Source organism: Pipra filicauda, unplaced genomic scaffold (genome assembly GCF_003945595.2).
Source record: "Pipra filicauda isolate LSUMZ 115617 unplaced genomic scaffold, ASM394559v2 scaffold552_size545530_pilon, whole genome shotgun sequence".
NCBI classification, from domain to species: domain Eukaryota; kingdom Metazoa; phylum Chordata; class Aves; order Passeriformes; family Pipridae; genus Pipra; species Pipra filicauda.
In genome coordinates this window covers 252,530-272,592 of record NW_024104701.1, presented here as the reverse complement: position 1 = coordinate 272,592, position 20,063 = coordinate 252,530, and the positions used below count along the sequence as shown (strand labels likewise).

Genomic DNA, 20,063 nt, shown 5'->3' with positions numbered 1-20,063 from the left:
ACAGGTATGTTTTGTAAAGAAAGGCACTGCCAGCAACACTGTTCAATCATTCTAGGGTTTTGTTTTTCTCAATATCTAAGGTAAAAATCTATATAAATCCCACTAAACAGCTGTATATTTACAAAACCTCCTCTCCTCTTTGCTGGCATAGCTGCATCTTCTCCTTAATCACCATCACAGCCAAGACCTACAAATCCACACCAAGGAAATGATGGATCCCCACCCCCTGCAATCCCCTACAACACATTTATTAGCCCACAAAACACCACATTCCCTGACCACAAGAGGCCATTTCTGAAGTGTCAAACACGACCAAGTTGAAGAAAAGGTCACCCTGGTGCCTTTGAAGCACCAGTGACAGAAAAGCAAAGATTGAGTTTCGTCCCTGCAAGTTTTACTTAAACAAAAGGCCCCCCCCTTTCCCTCCTCACCCCGGTGCCTCTTGTTGGTTTTCCCATAATTGTGGGGTCTTGCAGGGAAATGAAATGGCAGATTCATCACTGATACAATCTTTGCCCAAGGTTTACAGTCCTTTAATTTGTGTGCTTTCAGGGCTTGAGGGCATTTTCCAGTAGCTTTGCTTTATCCCTGAAGGGATTTGGGTCTCCTTAACAGGGGACTAAATTAATCCTCCCATCAGATGAGACCAGAAACGTGGCCTTCAGTTGTTGTCAATTCAGAATTCCAAAGGAAATTGCTTTCTCACAAAGCAAGAGGAAAGTGGAACACAGGAAAAACACAGGGAAAAAAAAAATAAATGTCAGTCAATACTTCAATGTCTATAATGTGATTAGAGAAGTGACAAAATATATATCTTTGTGGCTGTTGATCATAAAATCTTCAATTCATTCTATGTATGGGTGTCTGAGCATGTCAATTAAAATTAACTGAAGGACAAAATTGTGGCAGGAGTGGGAAACAACAGTAAACTAAACCCAAAACTTCACTAACAAGTCCACAACTCCCAAACAAATCAACCTTGCACAGATTTACAGCCATTAGGCTGAGCTACAAACATTCTTGAGAGGCTCCTCCAAACAACAATATACCAAATATCTAACTCATTGCAGAGCAAAATGTTGAAAAGCACTTTTTCCTTCATTAAGGAGGTATTTTTCTCCTACCCATAATACTGAACATGGGAGTTTTTTCCCTTCCAAAGCAGGTTAAAAACCCAACCAACTACAGGTTTTATATTTATACCAAATTGTTACCAGGTGGTAAGACTTTCCAGATCAACTGATGGTCATTTTGCCTGCTTTCTAAAGAATTGGCATAAGATTTTTCACACAGACTTTCAAAAGTTTCTTATCTTTGAATGAAATAGTGAAGTTTTTAACTAAATTCTCTCTGCTTTGAAGTTGGCTTATAAACCTTATAAAGCCTAATAAACAATAATAGTCTATCCTCTGGTCTTTTTAACCAATCTAAATAACCCTGACTCCTGAAAATAACTGGGTTTATGGCTCTCTAAAGGAAAAAATACAGGAAAAATTCACTGTTTAAGAAACATCTGAACCACTTCCCTAATAACAACTTATTGTGCTTTGTGTTGTAACCTTGGGCTATAATAAGATGGACCTGCCTTTTCCTGTATTTCCAGATATTTCCTTGAACCGAGTGTTCAGTATTCTTAAAAATGCTTTAAAAAAGTTAATTTCAAGACTTGCTTCAGAAAATCTTCACAACTCACCTTTCTTGTTTCTGGTATTCCTGGTAATCCAATAATCCTGTCACTTTTGGGAGTGGGGCATCAACATATTTTGCTGAATAAAGAATTGTGTGAAGGAAAGTGGACCTTTACCCAGGAAAAAATAATACAGAACCACAGAAAAATGGTGAATTTGAACATGTAAAAGTGAGCTACACTTTATTAATATTTACAGAGGAAAGCTTTATATTTACAACATGAACAGTCCCAATTAACTTAATAAAAATAAATCCTCAACATTTGACCAGCAAAAGTATTTTCTCCCTGAATTTAAAGGGAAATAGAATTAAACTATGTCCAAAAGGAAAACAGAATTAAACCATGGCCAAAAAAAAGCTATTTCTCTCCCTCTCAGAGGGAAATGACAATAGAACACTTTTAAGTTCCCAAGACTGGCTTGAAAAATTAATGTGGTGTAACTCTCACACCGAGGCAGGTTGTGTAGGTACATCCAAATAATACCAGGTGTTAATATAAATTTAGTTAGGGATTAAAAAAAATAAACCCTTTGTTCTACAAGCTGAAAGTATTTTTTTTTTAGCTTGGAGAGGTTTTGACTGTCCTTACGCAACACTTCCATTAATCCTTTGTTCAAACAAACCTCAATAATGACTATCTGCTATTGCAGATTCCTTTTTCAGGAAGGAAGAACATTCTGTTTACTTCACTGATGGGAATGTCCCTCAACGCTGGAATTGCTTCCTCTTGGAATTTCTTCTGCTGCTGCTTTCTTGCATAGTTATCTACAAAAGACAACGAGAACGTTTCAGGTCTTCAAGACTCTTTTCTTTCAAGAGATGCTCTATAAAAAGGAACACTGTATAAATTTAGCTATTTAGGAAACCCCTCCCTGCTGAGATGGTCATCAAATGTGCTTTAAATCAACATTTATCAGCAGAGTCCCTGAAGAAATCATCCCCAAACTCCTGAAATCACTGGCTGGGATTTTGCTTGGTTTAAGGTGCATTTGAATTCCAGCCTTGATTGATTTTTTTTTTTCCTTAGGAGTCCAGTGGAATCTAATTCCATGTACACAGTTCAAACATTGAAAGTTCTTGGCAATAAAGAATTTTCTTGCCACATTTCACTGCCTTTTTTCCTACCAAAAACGGCCACCTGCAAATAGTGGTGGAATTCCTCGTGCAGAGGAAGACACAGATCCTCCTTTTATAGAATTCCAAAATGGTTTGGGCTGGAAGGGACCTGAAAGATCAACCAGGTCCAACCCCCAACACCTTCCACCAGCCCAGGTTGCTCCAAGCCCCATCCAAGGTGAATCATGGAATGGTTTGGGTTGGAAAGGACCTTAAAGATCATCCAGTCCCACCTCCCTGCCATGGGCAGGGACACTTTTCCCTATCCCAGGTTGCTCCAAGCCCCGTCCAACCTGGCCTTGGACACTTCCAGGGATCCAGGGGCAGCCACAGCTTCTCTGGGAATTCTATTCCAGCCCCTCCCCACCCTCACAGCCAACAATTCCTTCCCAATATCCCATCTAACCCTGTCAGTTTGAAGCCATTCCCCTTGTCCTGTCCCTCCAGCCCTTGGAAATAGTCTCTCTCCAGCTTTCCTGGAGCTCCTTCAGGCCCTGCAAGGCCACAATCAGGTCACCCCAAAGCTTCTCCTCTCCAGGCTGAACAATCCCAGCTCTCCCAGCCTTTCCTCCCAGCAGAGCTGCTCCAGCCCTGGGATCATCTTCCCACTTGTGCCAGTGCCAGGTGGGTGCTCCCACCTTCTCCACTGGTTTGTACATCAAGGTGAATTCCTGGGAGATCTTTATATGCTCTTTGTGGTCTGTTTTAGTAGCAAATTCCACCCCTCCAGTTGGAAAATGTCGCCATGAGGTGGCAAAGAGGGAAGAGTCAGGCTCGTGGTCATATTTTCACTCCAACACTTCATCACTTCCAAGAACTCAAACATTTAAAGGCTTAAAATTTGGTTTATATTCTATATGGCCACACATATAGACTTACAGAAACTATCAGCTAAGCATCAAAATCTGAAATAAAACCCCAATAAAATTACCTGTGACGGTGTGTGTGGAGTTCAGGGGAGCTGTGCTCATCATGTTAATCCCAAAAAGCAATATATAACCAATTCCTACAGCCACCAGGAGGTACACTGGCAAAGCAACTGCCCAGTACCTGAGGAAAAAGAGTTTAAAATTTACATATCATGATAACAAATGCCTAATGATGCAACAGTTTTCAGGTTGTTATTGCATCCAGCACAAACTGAGCCAGGAGGGAAAGAAATAACACCTCTGAATACAGACCTTCGTCTCTCCCAAGATTACTGACTGCAAAGACACTGCAGCTACTCTGGTATAAAGCACCACATAGATTCCTTACAGAAGGTGTTTATTTCTTAATTGTGGTCTCAAATTTACTATATTTTCATCAGGAAATTTCCTGAGAGCAAAACAAGACATTTATCATTAAAAAAGTCAAATACTATTTATTTCATTGCCTATTATCTACATAAAAAAAAAATGCTTTACAAAGATCACAGGCCTTTATCATGAGGGAAAAACTGATTTAATACAAGGCTGCTATTTAAAAAAAAAAAGCTTTTTAATTTTAAAATAATTAAGGGTGTCCCACAGTTACAAGTATTCAGGTTAAGAACTTACTTTTGAGGCCAGTATGTCAATCCCAAGGAGAACAGCCAAGTCTCAGGAATATATGCCCAGATAAGATATAAAACTGCACAAGGGAATCAAAAAGCCATAATAGTTAAGACTGATGCTGTTTTAGACTTCCTAAGTTTCACTTTTACACCATTTTAAACCAAAATAGCCCTACTAAAATGCTGTAAAATAAAATATAGACACCAAACACACCCAGTAAAGGGGCAATGTTTTGCAGCTGGTTATATGGGATCATTTTTATATTTGCTTTCACATTTAATTTCTGATTTCCTGTGGAGACAGACAAGAATTTATTCTGAGTTAAACTGCAGAACAAAAAAAAAAAAAATTAACAAATCCAAAACCTCAGTAAAAGGAGGCCAAAAGAATCTGAATGCAGATAAAAATAAAAGCAGAAAATGATCACACAGTGGGTCATTTAGTTGGAAAAAAAAAAGCTGGTGGAATTGCAGGGCCTGGATGGAACTGTTGTGAAAAAAAATCACTGAAGGTACTTTCTGATCCTTGGCAAGTTCATCATTTTCACCTCAGCAAAACCAATACCCAGAAATGTTGCTCCAGAACAACAAAAAACTCGAGGGGAGCAGGACAAGGAGCCAAAAAAAAAATAAGCCACGGGGGCTTCCTGTGAGAGGAACAGAAACCAGCTCACTTCCATTTCCAGTTACTGCCTCGGGGTCAGAAAGACTTGGAGCAGTGCTGCATTATTTAATGTTTCATTATTTGCCTCCAGAGCAATCTGCAGCACCTTTTCTTTTGCTGAAAAGGTGTTCTCAGCCTCACAAACCCTGGGCCTGTGTTGGCACCTCATGTCCCCAGTGAAATGCTGAACAGCAGTAGAGAAATGCTGGCATAACCCAAATTAATTCCCATTGCTGTTGACCAAATTGATTTTTCCCCGGTATTTATTTATTTATTTATTTTTATTTTATTTCATTTCAGTGGGGAAGGTAACACTACTACTATCTACAGTGGTCACTGTATGGTGAAAAAGTATTCCAGTAAAAATACTGAGAATGCAGAGAATTTTTCAAATAATTTGACTCTCTAATACCATTAAAGATCCTGTAATATGGTTAAAGACAGACAAAACATGAGGAAATCATGAAAATCAATGACAGACCTGACAGGTCTGGCAAGCAACACTCACTTAGTGCTCCATCACCTTCCCAACAGGTGCTGGAACACAAGTTTGATCCTTTTCAGGTGGTCTTATAGAACCATGGAATGCTTTGGGTTGGAAAGGACCTTAAGGCTCATCCATTCCCACCCCCTGCCATGGGCAGGGACACCTTCCACCAGCCCAGGTTGCTCCAAGCCCCATCCAACCTGGCCTTGGACACTTCCAGGGATCCAGGGGCAGCCACAGCTTCTCTGGGCAACCTGTGCCAGTCGGGAATAACGTCTGCCTCCTGAGCAAAGCAGTATTTTCGGGTGTATCAGTTCCCGGGATACTCACTGAAGCCAAACCACGATCCTAGAAAAAGGGCAAATCCATATATCGCCCTTTCTGGCAGCGGGGCCGGCGAGTTTTCAACCATCCTGGTGTCTTCCCTTTTCCCTTGGCGGGGAGGGCGGAGAGCAGCGTCAGGAAGCTGTTTTAGAGGTTTCCCGGGAAGTTCCTCTGGGAACGCGGGGGCGCGCCCAGGTACCCGCACCCCCGGGTCCGGGGGGATACTCCCTCCAGAACCCCGGATTAAGGGGATACTCCCTCCAGAACCCCGGATTAAGGGGATACTCCCTCCTGAGCTCCGGGTGAAGGGGATACTCCCTCCTGAGCCCCGGCTGAAGGGGATACTCCCTCCTGAGCTCCGGGTGAAGGGGATACTCCCTCTCTCCTTCCCTTCTCCCTCCCTTCCTTCCTTCCTTCCTTCCCTCCCTCCCTCCTTCCTTCCTTCCTTCGCACGCACCGCCCGCCCGCAGCTCCCCCGCGCCCGGCTGTGCCTCCTCCCTCTCCGGAGGGTGTCTAGGGAAGGCAAACGGCACCCAGGACGGCAGGAGAAAGAGGAAGAGAGAGGAGGAAGAGGATGAAGGATGAAGATGGTGGATCCCCTCCCATCTCATTCCTTTCTCCCCCCCCCCCACACCTCCCGCGGCTCCACGCGCGCGCAGGCGCGCGGCCCGCGGGTTGGCCGGCGCCCGTGACGTCATCGGCGCGGCGGGCCAATGGGCGGCGCGCCCGACGGGGCGGGGCGGGGCACGCGCGCGCGCCCGCGCGGAGGGGGGGGGGGAGGGCGGCGTCGGGAGCGGCGTCGGGGCCGCGCGGGCTGGAGCGGAGCGGGCGGTGAGCGCGGGCTGCGGGCAGGGATACGGGGATGGAGGGAGGGATACAGGGGATGGAGGGAGGGATACGGGAATGGAGGGAGCGATACAGGGGATGGAGGGAGCGGTGGGTGCTCCCCCCGCCCCGCCCGGCACTCGCTGCCCGTCGCGGTGCCGCCCGCCCCCGGCCCGCCCGAGGTTCGCAGCGCGGCACCGGGAGCCGCCGCGGAGCCTCTCCCGGGTCGCTGCCTCTCTCTTGGAGCTCCGGGCAGGGCTGTGCCGGCGGGAGGAGACACGTCAGCGGCGAGCGGAGGGCTTTCCGGGGTCCGATGACGGCCGGGGCGGGGCGGGGGCTGTCCCGGCGTGTTTGGCATCCCGGGATGCAGCGGCGATTCCGGGGATGCTGCTCCCTGACCCTGCGCTCTGCCAGGGGTGCGGCAGTGCCCTGGGGTCCTGCTGGAGGCGTAGAACACAGAGTTACCTGACATAACCAGCTCTTAGCTGGTGCTTTAGGTGGCTGTTTTCAACATTAACCTGTGCTCCGTAAGATATGTGTTTCTTCCGTGAAACCTCGGCAAAGTGTAAATTGTTGTGATCGTTTTAAGTGCTGCAAAGCACGCGTTATTTTCCTCTTACTTTCCTCTCCCGTGTTTCTCACCATCCTTCTCTTCCAGGGTCCTGTGCCATGGCTGATCCCTCGTCCACATCCGACCTTGCAACCCTGGCTCTGTGTCATGTCGATAGATCTTACTTAGAACTGGTGAGTAGCTTTGACGCTGCGTGGAGAACCTGCAGGATGTTCCAGTGGAGTTTATACCCAAATCTGGCACTGGCCCAGGTTGCCCAGAGAAGCTGTGGCTGCCCCTGGATCCCTGGAAGTGTCCAAGGCCAGGTTGGACGGGGCTTGGAGCAACCTGGGCTGGTGGAAGGTGTCCCTGCCCATGGCAGGGGGTAGAACTGGATGATCTTTAAGGTCCCTTCCAACCCAAATCGTTCTGTGATTCCATGATCTGATCTACAGAGTAGTTCCTAGTGTTGGTTAATTGAAACTGATGCAAAAGTAACTTCTACCATGTACATTATTCATTTGTAGAAGCACTGAATTGGGGCAGAACAGAGTCTCTGTGTCCTCTGTCAGGCAGGTTGGGGTGACTCTGTGTGTGCACAGCTGTCACAGCAGGCAGTGATGTGTAGATCCTCTCAGCAGAACTTGCCCAACCTGTTGGCTCTGCACCCAGACCATCCCTGGGATGATTCCTGGCAGATTCAGTTCCTTTCTTGGCAAAACAATCACCCCTTGGTTCATGGGATTTTAACTCTGCACTGGCTGCAGTGTTGGCCCCTTCTTTGTTCTTGTCATCTCTTCCAATTGCATCTATTTCTTCATGCCCAGTAAGGCTTTTACTTATTTAATCACAGAATCACAGAATGATTTGGGTTGGAAGGGACCTCAGAGATCATCCAGTGCCACCCCTTGCCATGGGCAGGGACATCTTCCACTAGACCAAGTTGCTCCAAGCCCCGTCCAACCTGGCCTTGGACACTTCCAGGGATCCAGGGACAGCCACAGCTTCTCTGGGAAACCTGGGACAGGGCCTCCTCACCCTCACAGCCAAGAATTCCTTCCCAATATCCCATCTAACCCTGCCCTCTGTCAATTTGAAGCCATTCCCCTTTGTCCTGTCACTACAATTCCTGTGAAGACTCCCTCTAAGTTATAAGTTGTGCCTTTTCTGAATAAACTCTTCTTAAATACTTCCAGGAGTGCTTTCCTTGGCTTTTATTTTCCCCTTCTCGTGCTCTTCTTCAGGAGAGTCAGAAACCCCTGGGAATGTTTGTGCTGCTTGGAGAGCTCAGTTAGGAGTTAACTTATCAGTTGTGTGGCTGTTGTGAAATGCAGGTTAACTGGCCTAATGTTCTTCCCATAAAAAGTATAGATAAATTGAATTTGTTATTTTGTAAAGCTGTGTCTTTACAAGGAGCTGGTCCCACCAGAGTAGTGATTCCCACTGGAATGTGTTTATATCAATAAAGGATGTTTTGGGCGGGTGCTGCTGCCAAAATCAAGTGCTTTTAAGAGTTGAGCCAGCAGAAGATAAGAGACATTTTATCTCTTAAATATCTTGTGTGCTGAGCAGTGGAATGAAAGCCCTGGGTTCTCTGCAAGTGCTAAATGTTGGTTTTCAAGTTTGCCTTGGTGGGAACACCCCCAGGAGCTCCCTGGGGGGGTGGGGGAAGTGGTTTGGTTTGCTTTTGAAATGTGGCAGCTTTTCCTCTGTGCAGGGAAGGAGCTGTGGAGTTGCAACCAGAGTTCATCTTTTTTTTTTTCCTCTTTCTTACTGAGGGTCCTGACCTGTCAAATACGTTGGTTTTATAATTCAGAACCGTTTTTTTTAAATGACACGTAAAAGTTTCTTAAAACAAGAGGCTTTGTAGGGATCTGTAAAACAGAACAAAGTCATTTATTCTTCAGCTTAAGGGGTTCATATGTTTAAACCCATTAAAGTACTAATAGATTCTGCTGCCCTGAAGCACTAAATCAACTATTCCACTTATTTTGATGTATATGAATTTATATAAATATACACACACTGTCAAAACTTAATTATTACTTTTTGAAAACCTGTGTTGTCTTCTTAAACACGTGTAGTCAGGTATTCTTGAACATTATTTTGCTGCCCAGTACCTGGTTTTGACTTACTGATTTCTAGAATACTGTTCTAGTGTGATTTAAAATATTGTTTAAATTAATAAAGGTTTTCCTGCCCATTCATAACCAGTAATCTGTGGACTTTTTTTTAATGGATATGTAGGTAAACATTTTTCATCTCATGAAACAGCCTCTACACCATTGTGTTAAATAACTCCAGCAAACATGCTTTTTGTTCCCTGTTTGTTTTGGTTTGCTTTATTTGCTTTTTTGGCTGTGCAATGTTAAAAAGTATGTTTGTCTTTAGGGTCATGGAACATTTGGTCAGACAGTGCTGCCTAATCCTAAAACAGGTATGTGAACTAAACCAATTTGCTTAAATTTTTAATGCACTTTTGTGCTGGTTTTGGTTCCTTTTTGATTTTTTTTTCCCTTATTTTGCTTAAATAAGTAGAATTCATTACCTGTGTTTTAACTGTAGCTGTGTTTTAGCTGTAGAGGTCCAAAGACAATTTCAAGTTGATTTTTTTTATAGGTGAGTTTTTGCAGTTATAACAAAAAAATTCAGAGGTGGCAGAAAAGCAGGTGGCTCCAAGAGTGTGTGAAGTTCTTCTAAACTGTTTTCACCACACAAGTGGTAACCTGGAATATGCAGGAGACTCACAGGGACACAGCCAGCTGTGTAAAATGAATTTTTCCATATATTCAGACCCCCACATGATGCTGGTTTTGCTCTGAGAGCACCTGATGCCACCTCAACAATCTGATTTACCTTTTAATTTACCTCAGAGCACAGGGTGCCACCCCAATAGTCTAATTTACCTTTTAATTTCCAGGCAGACTCTGAGGGAGGTGGGTTGTGTTTTTGAAAGGCCTCTGAGGCCAAAAAGAATATTGCTGATTTTTGTAGCTCTGGGTTTATTGTAGAAAACAATTCCAGGGGTGCAGGTAGAAGGGGCTCATGTTTTACCTGGAAAAGAGCATTTCCTTAGGGCCACTAAACTCACAGCATCACTTATTTAGAAGCATTTATTCATTTATAACTAATTCTGTCAGTACAATTTGGAACCCAGGCAATTCCTTGAGCGAGGAATGTAAAACCTGCCATGAGGTCCCTCTTCCTACCTCCATATAAATTCCCTCTCCCCCTTTAATTTATGATAAAACTCAAGTTTCCAGGTGTGTTTGGAGCGTTCAGGTCTCCTTGTTCAGGTTGGTTTGGACTTAGGAATAAAGTCTGGAAATAACTGACGGGGATGTTTGTTACAATTTGGAATTTTGAATTATTTCTTCCCCCTGCAATGCCTGGATGCTCCAATTCCCACCTGCTTTCCTGGAGGTGTTAATCCCTGTGAAGTTTGGTGCAATCAGCCTGTGGAGAGATTAAGAGAACATTGCAACGTGATTAAAATCCAGATGCTTTGGCCTCTTCTCTTCACCCAGGAAAGCATTTCTTTCCAAGAGGAATTTGGGTGAGTAACCACGTTTTCCAAGGGGTTTTTCTCCCCTTTTTCTTGTTCCCTGGGAAAGATCCTTGTGTGTTTTCAGTGGTGCCTAAACTGGCTGCAGGAATGTTGTTGTTAACAGTGGCTTTAACTTAGTTAAGGCCAAAAGTTCCTCAAGCCACAGAAGAAAATATTAAGGAGAGGTGTGTGGAGTTTGGAATTTAAAGAGTGTGTTTAAGTGCATGAATAGATGCCTGAGATTTCAAAAGCACCAAGAGCTTTGCAGCTTTTCCTTTTATTTGTTTGTTTATTTATTTATTTATTTATTTGTCCCTCCTCCTCTGTTTTAAAAATCTGAATTTGTAAACCTGCTTTTGCTTAGATCTAGTTTTTAATTATTATAATTATTATAATACCCTAATTATGAGTATAATATTTATATATAAGATAACTGTATATTGTATTAATATAATATTTATAGATAAGATTATTGCATATTATGTTAATATAATATATAAAATAACTGTATATTGCATTAATATAATATTTATATATAAGTATCTGCACATTATATTAATATAATATTTATAGATAAAATATCTGTATATTATATTAATATAATATTTATATAAAACCAATTTTATATTAATATAATATTTATATATAATGTTATATATATATAATAATAATTGTTAATGTGCTAAGAAGATGTTAATTAAATGTTAGCAATTAGGACCATGTACCACAGTGTTACTTCTCTCAGTAATAACTTGTGTTTTTAAACAGTTTGCTCTTTCAGGGGTGGCGTCTGTGGAAGACAATGTCTGAGTGTAATTTTGTGGAAGACCTTGCTGATTTAATTAAAAAAGTTGTTGTAAGTACTGTATTTTAACTTGGTGTAAGTTCTCAAGTGGAACAGGTTAATTAAATCTGTACCTTAAGCAGCTTGGGATTATATCTGAAATGAGACATTTCCTTTTGCTGGAGTGAATAAATTGGGTGATGGCTGAGTTGTAGCTTTCTAGAAAGAAAAAGCATCCTGGGCTTTATCACAGTTGGGATAACCTAGGAAATAATTGCAGTCAATAATGTGATTGATGGATGAATGACTTAAATACTTTATTTTTTCCCCCTCACTTATTTTTTTCTTGCTCAACAAATGGTATTTTGAATTTGCTGTTATTGCTGACTTAAAACACAAATGTAACAGTGCAGAGAAGGGTGTAAGAAATGCTCTCAGCAGCTGAAGGGGAGAGATTTGTTGTGGTTTTTAAATTCAGTTATGACACAGTTCTTTTTTTCATTTCTTGAAAGTCTGAGCTCAACCCCAAGCTCCACTTTTCCAGTCCGTGTTACTGCACCTCTGCTTCCCTCTTCTTCCTTCCTCAGCCTTTATCTCCTTCTCCATGTAAAACATTGTATATCCAACAGTAAAATTCATTTATTTTTCCACAAGAAATTTGCTCCTGATTAGAAGAATATTGCCTGAATTTTGGCAGTGGAGCACAGCAGCTCTCCCAGTGATGCTGCATTGAGGCAGAACAGAAAATGTTACTCAGATAAACCTGAGCAGACAGAAAAACTGAAGTGCTCAGCTCTTTAATAACTTGATTTTTGTTTGCTTTCTCTCTCCCTGTTCCAGAACATTCCGCACTTTATCAGTGGCATTTTGAGGATTGGCAATGGGATAGAAAATGTGAGTTTTTCCAGTTGTTTTTAAGTGATACCTGTTCAATCTGTGCATGGCAGAGGAAGAGTGTGGTTTGCACTCAATCCAATCCATAGCAGAACTATACTTTGACATTTTTCACCTTGTAAACTTTGTGAATTTCTCTTAATTTCCCTGTTTTCACCAGTTTTTTCCCCACTTGCTGGTGTCTGTTGCCTGCTGTGCGTGAGCTGCGAAAGCTGAAATAAAAACACAATATAAAAATAAAAACTAAAAGCATGAATGTAACGATAAAACAAATACAAAAAAAATAAAAAATATAAATATAAAAAGTGTATAGATAAAAGACAAAAGACAATCTCACAACAGGAGAAACAGAATAAATACAACTCTGTGTTACCCAGTTGCTGTAATTTGGGTGACATTTGTCTTTTAAGTCGCGTGGGTTTCGATCTTATTTCTCAGTAGTCGTCAGAAAGAAGTCTCTAAATCAAATCCTAAGGCTTTTATGTTGTTTTTCAAGAATTTCAGTCATCAAGAAGAAGTTTCTGAATCAAAAGCTAACATTTGAGTGCCTCCCCTGTCTCCTGTGGAAAGAACAACTGGTTGAGTTTTGTGACTCCGCTGTGCTTGAGGTATCCAGGTTATTTGTGAGCTGTTTTCTGCTTCTTTATTTTCCTTCTTTTTTTTTTTTTTTTCCCTCCACTGAAATAGGGTTTCTTTGACATCGAGGAGGCAGTGGATTGGATCAGGTGTGTGGGTGATGCCAACGTTCTGCAGGGCCTGGAGGAACTCAGGGATTTTCGCCGGCTTAAACTCGCCACTGTTTTTACTCAGTGTAAGTCTGAAAACTCCCCAAGAAACAGTGATGAGGAAAGTCATTTAATGTTAGTAACTGTGCAGTAGTTCATGTCCTTATATATTTCATTTTGGGCTCGCTCAATAATCAATTTATTACAGGGATTCTCAGTGGCAGATGATAAACCCTTCATGCCTTCGGTAGCTTTTTCACCCCCTGTATTTCTCTGAATTTTGTCACCAGGGGAACGTTCCATTGTTAAAGTTGCATTGGAAGATTGTGATTTAGTTGAAGAATTGAAAGCTCAGACCTGTGAGAGCTCCAGGAAGGTGAGAGAAGCTTTCAGAATGGGTTTTGTCCTTTTTTTAATTGGTTTTGGGGGGGGCTTCTAATGATCAAGGCTTATAAAAATGCCCAAATGATTAAAGAGAAAAGCTTCAAAAGTTTGAGTGTGTCACTGTCCTGAGGTAAATAATTACCTTTACTTCTCGTTGTTGAATTGAGTTTAGTCCCAGTTTCTGAATTTGTTTCTTTGTGGTTTCACAGGAGAGTGAATTTATGAAACAGAGAGGAAATGAAGTATTTTCCCGTGGAGCCTTTGTTCCTGCTATAATCTCATATACTAGAGCCATAGAGCTTTGGTAAGAACTGAACTGGTTAACTAGGTTGTGTTTTATATGTATGTAATATAATTTTTTATATATATTCAGCTTTTTCAGATTTATGCTCATTTTTCATAGTTTTGCATGAGCCACTCTACTTAGAGGCCAAAAGATTCCTAATTGGAAAAAAAAAAACAACTACATGACACGTTTCTTGTTTTATTTTGTTTCCCATTATTATTGTTTGGTTGTGCTTTTATTGCTCCAGGAGTCCTGTTAGGGTCTAAAGCTGATCTAAAGGGACTTAACAGCAAGTAAACCTGCAAGGAAATAAATTATTTGGTGTGAACAACCACTTTGGGTGTTGTCCCTCTAAATAGTCTTCCAGCAGAACAATGTGACCAAGTGTTGCAAATATTTATCACCTCAGCCGTGATGCAGAAAGAGTAAACAAGAACAAATATTTAAGTGTCCTTTCCTGGCAACTCTTAGGCTTATTTTTTTTTTAGCTCTTCTTTAATTTCTTCTCAAAAGGAATTTGCTGGAAGGCTTTGGAGACTTTTCTGGGCTCTGGAAAAAGGGAGGAAAAGATCAAATGAGAATTTTTTTTATCTGAGCATTCATAGAGCATTTTCCCCCTTCCAGTGGTCAGCAGGGTTGGTGTATTCACTGCTTGTATTACAGTCATGCCAATGCTGCTCTGACACCACCTGGTGTCTGTGAAATACTGGGAAATATAAAATCCCACCAGGTTGTTCAAACTGTTTGGAGTTTTCAGGTTCAAGTCTGGAGCTTTGTAATTGTGCAGTTGAAAGGATCAGCGTTTTGCTGATGTCTTGCTTCAGGTTTTGTGTCTTTTAAGGAGATTTCTGTGCCTGAGGTTTCCCCCAGCAGAGTCTCAGACATCTGATTTCAGGGAATAATTATTTATCAGTTGAGTGGTACAGGAACAGCTCGAGCTTGGGGCCTCCAGGAGGGGCTCAGACCAAAAAAATCCTTTGCAGTTTGGGGTCTTTTTGTGGTCTGGAGTCTTCTAACCCCTTCTTGGGTTCTTTCTCTGTGTTAACTTCTGGCTCAGACCAGCCTTGGGGCCCTTTTGTGTAAGTCAGGGACAAGCCTGACTTATCTTTACCCCCTGTTTTACCCATACCAAGGTCTCACTCCCTCTCTGTTGCCTTCAAGGTCCCTTTTACTTGAGCCCTCTTATCCCATGGGAAAAGTGGATCCAGCCTTCCTGTGTCCTCCCCTGCTCAGCCTTTCTTGCTGACAAAGAGTTAATTTGATTAATTTAAAGTTCACCTGCACTCAGGTTTGAGCAGGGCCCACCTAAACCCACTTGTGTGCAGTTAAACCCAACCCAAGTCACACAGTTTCTGATATTCTCTGAGCAAATGTCACGTGGCAGGAATACATTTTGGTCCCAAATTCCAGCTGATTTCAGCCTTTTTCCAGAGTTGAGTAAGGCTGACTTGTGTCAAGTGACTCAGGGGGAGCAAACCAAGAAGGCTTTGCTGGAGAAAGGGGGAGGGAGGAGCAGAATTGAGTGTGAGAGCAAAGGAAATCCTGTGGTTTGTGAAGAGCAAAGGAAGTCACATCATTCCCAGGAGCTGTAGAGCTGGGCTGGTTTTTTTTAAGGATGAGCTGAGAACAATTTGAATTGCTTGGAAGTTGCATCAGTGGGCCCAAATGTTACCAATTATTGCATAATTAAAATGAACATCCTCAGTGATTTAACTTGTAAATCCGTGGGATTTGAGGAAGCTGGGGTGTGTTGGTGCTAGAGAAGCCTGCAGGCAATTGTTGTGAAAATCCACTCTTTTTTTTTTTTTTCCTCCTTAGGATTTTCCAAAGTAATATATGGTACTAACTCTCCATAATATATATTTTTTTTAAGCCGTACAAACCACTTTCTGTATGGAAACAGAGCTCTTTGTTTCATTCTCACAGGAGACTACGAGTAAGTAACCCCTTTGTCATCTGAAATGTGGTGATCTGCACTTCAAAACAGGCACCCTGAATAAGAAAAAGAGTATTTTTAAAGCTGACATATAGAGTTATTTGTGACCCTATGATTAAAGTTATATGTGATTATAGTTATATGTGACTGTAGTTATTTGTCACTAGAGCTGCCCCATCCCTGGAAGTGTCCAAGGCCAGGTTGGAGCAGCCTGGGATAGTGGAAGGTGTCCCTGCCCGTGACAAGAGGTTGGAACTGGGTGATCTTTAAGGTCCCTTCCAACCCAACCCATTCCATGGATTTATTCCCTTTTGTTCCCTTGGTATTTTTATAGTGCCTTGGACACCAGCCTGTAGATTTTTCTGAATTGCAAATAATAAATTCCTCTTCTTTTTCCCCTCCCTTCCCCAAGGAGAGCTGTCGTTGATGGGAAAAGAGCCACTGTTTTGAAGCCTGATTGGCCAAAGGTCAGTTCCATATTTCCAAAAGTGAAATCTCGTTTCAAAATTGTCTTTTGTTGGTGTTGTAAAGCAAGATGAGAACCCAGGGGTGTCTTCTAATGACAGGACTAAGGACTAAGAATTCTGCCTCAGTCAGTCAAGTACACAGTTTGTATATTTATATTACAAGCACGTCAAATTAACATTTTTAAGTGTTGTTACAAGGTGTTCTGCCTGTTTAAAGGCAGAAGAAAACGTTTATTTTGTCGTGTACAGCTGTGTTATCACCTATTTAAAAGGAATATATGTAGCCCTTGCAATGAAAAAAACCCTGATTAATGTATTTCCCAATATTCTTGGCCTGAAGAAGAGTAAAAAAGGGATGAAAAGTAGCTGTTGAGATCAGGGGAAAGTGCAAATTTGCTCTTTCCCAAAGCCAGAGGTTACAAGCTGCTCCCAGCTGAAAACTGAATATTCATCCTTTGAGAGCAGTTAGACACAATTTCACTTTGTTTTGTCTTCTGCAGCTGGTTTTGGTGTAATTTTTTTTTTCTTTTTTGCCTTACCTGTGTGAATAAAAAGCTTGAAATCCCAACTCCTGTCCCTGTAGGGTCACCACCACTACTGCAAGGCCCTGGCCCTGCTGGGGAGGCACGAGCAGGCTCTGGAGGCAAACGAGAGAGCTCAGGAGCTCTGCAGGGACGTCCCCGACGGGCTCAAGGAACTTGTTCAACAGCATCACAGGCTGAAAAGGACCTTAGAAGAAATTAGTGGTAATTTCAAGATGTGCCTTGAACACAGCAAAATTCCTTTGGGGGTGATTTTTCCTTTTAAACCATTTATTTATTTATTTATTTATTTATTTATTTATTTATTTATTTATTTTTATTTCCCCCTTCTGAAATAATTTTATTTATTTATTTATTTATTTATTTATTTATTTTTAATTCGCCCTTCTGAAATAATTTTATTTATTTATTTATTTATTTATTTTTAATTTGCCCTTCTGAAATAATTTTATTTATTTATTTATTTATTTTTAATTCCCCCTTCTGAAATTATTTATTTATATTATATTTATTTCCCCCTTCTGAAATAATTTTTTATTTATTTATTTATTATTTATTTATAATTCCCCCTTCTGAAATAAATTTATTTATTTATTTATTTATTTATGTGTTTTTAATTCCCCCTTCTGAAATAAATTTATTTATTTATTTATTTATAGTTCCCCCTTCTGAAATTATTTATTTATTTATTTAATTATTTATTTATTTATTTATTTATTTATAATTCCCCCTTCTGAAATAATTTTCCACAGGTACTAAACAACGTAAACAGAAGGCAAAGAAGTCTCTGCTTGAGAAAAAGTGAGCAGTTGTCATGTTTTACCTTTTTTAATCAGCAATATAATATTGATTAATAATATTGCTCAATATAGTATTGATATAATTAATATTAATAACATCATTAATAATACACTATATTGATTAATATTATAAATATTATTAGTATTATAAACAATATTAATAATATACTATAATACTGTAATATAATACTATACTAAAATATAAAATATTTTTATATATTTAATAAAATATATTATATTTTATATATAATAAGTACTATTATACTATACTATAATAAAATATGCTATACTGTAATAATATTACACTAGAATAAAATATAAAATAATAAGTAATAAAAGTAATAATGCTCAATGCTTGATATCATTTAAGTAATGCATAACAAAATGTAGGCAATATCTGTGATATCTCTCAATAAATAAAAATGGAAGGATTAAATTTATAACAGCTGCAACCATTTACCTAATAAACCTGATAGAGGGCTCCTAGGAACTAAATAAACTATCTTGGGCTGCACCCAAAGCAGCAGGTGGTTATTAATCAGCATTATTAATTATTTAGTTTTTAAAAATATATAATTGTAATTCAATTCCTGTCCCTTTTGTAGAAAACTACTTTTTTTGTTGTTGCTGTTGCTGTATTTTTGCACAGCTTCAGGCTGTGCAATTTGAAGGTATAAAAAAATCAAATATCAAATCAAAATATCAAATCTTTTAAGTATGCTTATAGAGTTACACTTCTGTGAGGGGCAGACTCATTGTATTACTCCCTTTTTTTTATGTTACATGTATGGCAGAATAGGAATAAGAGTTCTCTCTTTTTATGTATCAGAGACTGCAGTTCTTCAAAATCTCACAGAGTAACCTCTCAGGAACAAAAAGAATTAGAAAAGATCAGAAAGAGAACTCAGGCTGATCCTAAAGGTCCTCAAAAACACGATCCCAAGGTGAGTTATGCTGGAATTACAGAATTAACAGTGCCTTGATTTTTTTTTTTTTCCACCAGCCTGGAACGTGTTACTCAGTGCTGTGGCTGGAATTCTGCAGGCTCTGAGTTTTTTAACAATTGTGCACTTTCCCTGTGACATTTGACTGCCAGGTCTGTGCTCAGAACTTGGGGTTTCAAGGAGATGGTTGCTGAAGATGTCCTATCTTTTACACTAATTGTTAATTTAAAGAGACATTTGTACTCTTTCTGATTATTTTTAAGATAATAAATTGTCATAATTGAGCCTACGAAGCGGGTCATTAAAAATAAGCCACCTAATGTAGAAAACGGTGATAAATAATGTGGATTAATAGCAAGGCCCAAACAATTCAACACACACACACGTGAAAAAACCCTCTGGGTTTTTTTTCCAGGAGAAGTGGGCAGGGACTTGATGACGTGGGAGTGGGGAAAACGAAACCCAAGTGGGAGGGCAAAGGGCAGGAAATGAAAGCTGGAGCCTGTTGGCAGAGAAAACAAGCTGCAGAAAGCACCAGAAGGGCTTAAAGTGCTTTTAGGATTTTTATTTTTTTTTTTTTTTAATTGCCTCACAAGAACTTTCATCTGCTTTCATGCCATGAAGACCTTTGTGATGTAGGTCTGTAAACTTGTCTTCCTTCAGGATGAGCATTTCTGTGAGAAAGGCTGGTGTTTGTCAGGCTGGTAGATAATATAAATTGATACAGATTTGGAGGGGGGAAAATCTAAACTGTACAACTGCACTTTGATTAATGAAACGATTTTTCTTTTACCTCTTGGTTGGGGACATAATATAGCACTTTATCATTGGGATTTCTCTGCTTAAATGCTGGTTGTTGAGGTTTTTTTCCCTTTGTTTAAATTCAGTGAGTGAGACTGATTTGGGTTTTGTTCTCTGATGTATTTGCCATTAGATGACTGACACCCAAAGACCAGAAAGCAAAGTTTCCACGCTGGAGTTGCCACAAAGTGAGTTTATTTTTATTATTTGTCAAGTCTGAGTCGTTTCTTCCTCTGCTATTGCCATAACTACTACTCCAAAGAGCATCTGATGTTATTTTCACAACAGGAAGAGATCGTGTTTCACGTCTTTTCCTGTTACTCAGATCCTTCTTCTCTTCTGTATTTCTGTCCTAATTCCCTCGTGCTTTTGTAGTTTGAATCTCCTTGATGTGGCTGAATTCAAAATCGAAACTGGAACTAAAAAGTGAAAACTGAGTCACGGGCTAGGAATGCTTTCCCTCCTCCTGAGGCAGGTTTGGGATCTGAAGGGATCTAAATTTAAGAGGAGTGTGTGGGTAGTTTCAATATTTACAATTCGTTTGCGATGGCTAAAGCTCTGTGTAGATCCATGAGAAAACAAGTCTGCAGTTGGAGGGGGAAAATATTTGTCAGAGCGGATTTTTAGCTGCAGAGTTAAAGTTGGTGTGATTTATCGTTTATGTTTGGGGTTTTTTCCATGAATAAATCATTTTATGGAGAGAATTCCAACCCCCCAAAACTCCCACAGTGCCAGAGTTTCACTTTTCTGGAGTGAAAGTGAAG

The 20,063-nt window shown here is 40.6% G+C and overlaps 2 protein-coding genes across 4 annotated transcripts in view; one reads left to right on the top strand and one right to left on the bottom strand.

Moving 5' to 3' along the window:
• Positions 1-1,839: 1,839 nt before the first annotated feature.
• LOC113992588 (phosphatidylinositol glycan anchor biosynthesis class P) lies at positions 1,840-6,354 on the bottom strand. Of its 3 annotated transcripts, none has more exons than XM_027730063.2 (5): positions 6,272-6,354; positions 5,821-5,956; positions 4,344-4,416; positions 3,737-3,855; positions 1,840-2,454 (listed from the first exon to the last, which is right to left on the bottom strand). In XM_027730063.2, the coding sequence occupies exons 2-5, from the start codon at positions 5,900-5,902 to the stop codon at positions 2,324-2,326; spliced, it is 405 nt and encodes a 134-aa protein (XP_027585864.1). In that variant the 5' UTR covers positions 5,903-5,956; positions 6,272-6,354; the 3' UTR covers positions 1,840-2,323. The 3 variants fall into 3 exon arrangements, with proteins under 3 accessions (XP_027585864.1, XP_039243250.1, XP_027585863.1); XM_039387316.1 differs by lacking the exon at positions 6,272-6,354 and adding an exon at positions 6,082-6,154 and having other exon boundaries at positions 5,821-6,051; XM_027730062.2 differs by lacking the exon at positions 6,272-6,354 and having other exon boundaries at positions 5,821-6,151.
• Positions 6,281-20,063, top strand: part of TTC3 (tetratricopeptide repeat domain 3) — a 51,408-nt gene continuing 37,625 nt past the window's right edge. The window contains exons 1-15 of the mRNA XM_039387317.1: positions 6,281-6,404; positions 7,298-7,383; positions 9,581-9,626; positions 10,613-10,745; positions 11,505-11,592; positions 12,361-12,414; positions 13,102-13,225; positions 13,430-13,515; positions 13,733-13,827; positions 15,683-15,745; positions 16,158-16,212; positions 16,796-16,958; positions 17,507-17,555; positions 18,384-18,498; positions 19,433-19,487. Of these exons, the coding sequence (XP_039243251.1) occupies positions 6,389-6,404; positions 7,298-7,383; positions 9,581-9,626; positions 10,613-10,745; positions 11,505-11,592; positions 12,361-12,414; positions 13,102-13,225; positions 13,430-13,515; positions 13,733-13,827; positions 15,683-15,745; positions 16,158-16,212; positions 16,796-16,958; positions 17,507-17,555; positions 18,384-18,498; positions 19,433-19,487 (1,228 nt within the window). The 5' untranslated portion in view covers positions 6,281-6,388. The remainder of the gene's footprint in view (positions 6,405-7,297; positions 7,384-9,580; positions 9,627-10,612; positions 10,746-11,504; positions 11,593-12,360; positions 12,415-13,101; positions 13,226-13,429; positions 13,516-13,732; positions 13,828-15,682; positions 15,746-16,157; positions 16,213-16,795; positions 16,959-17,506; positions 17,556-18,383; positions 18,499-19,432; positions 19,488-20,063) is intronic.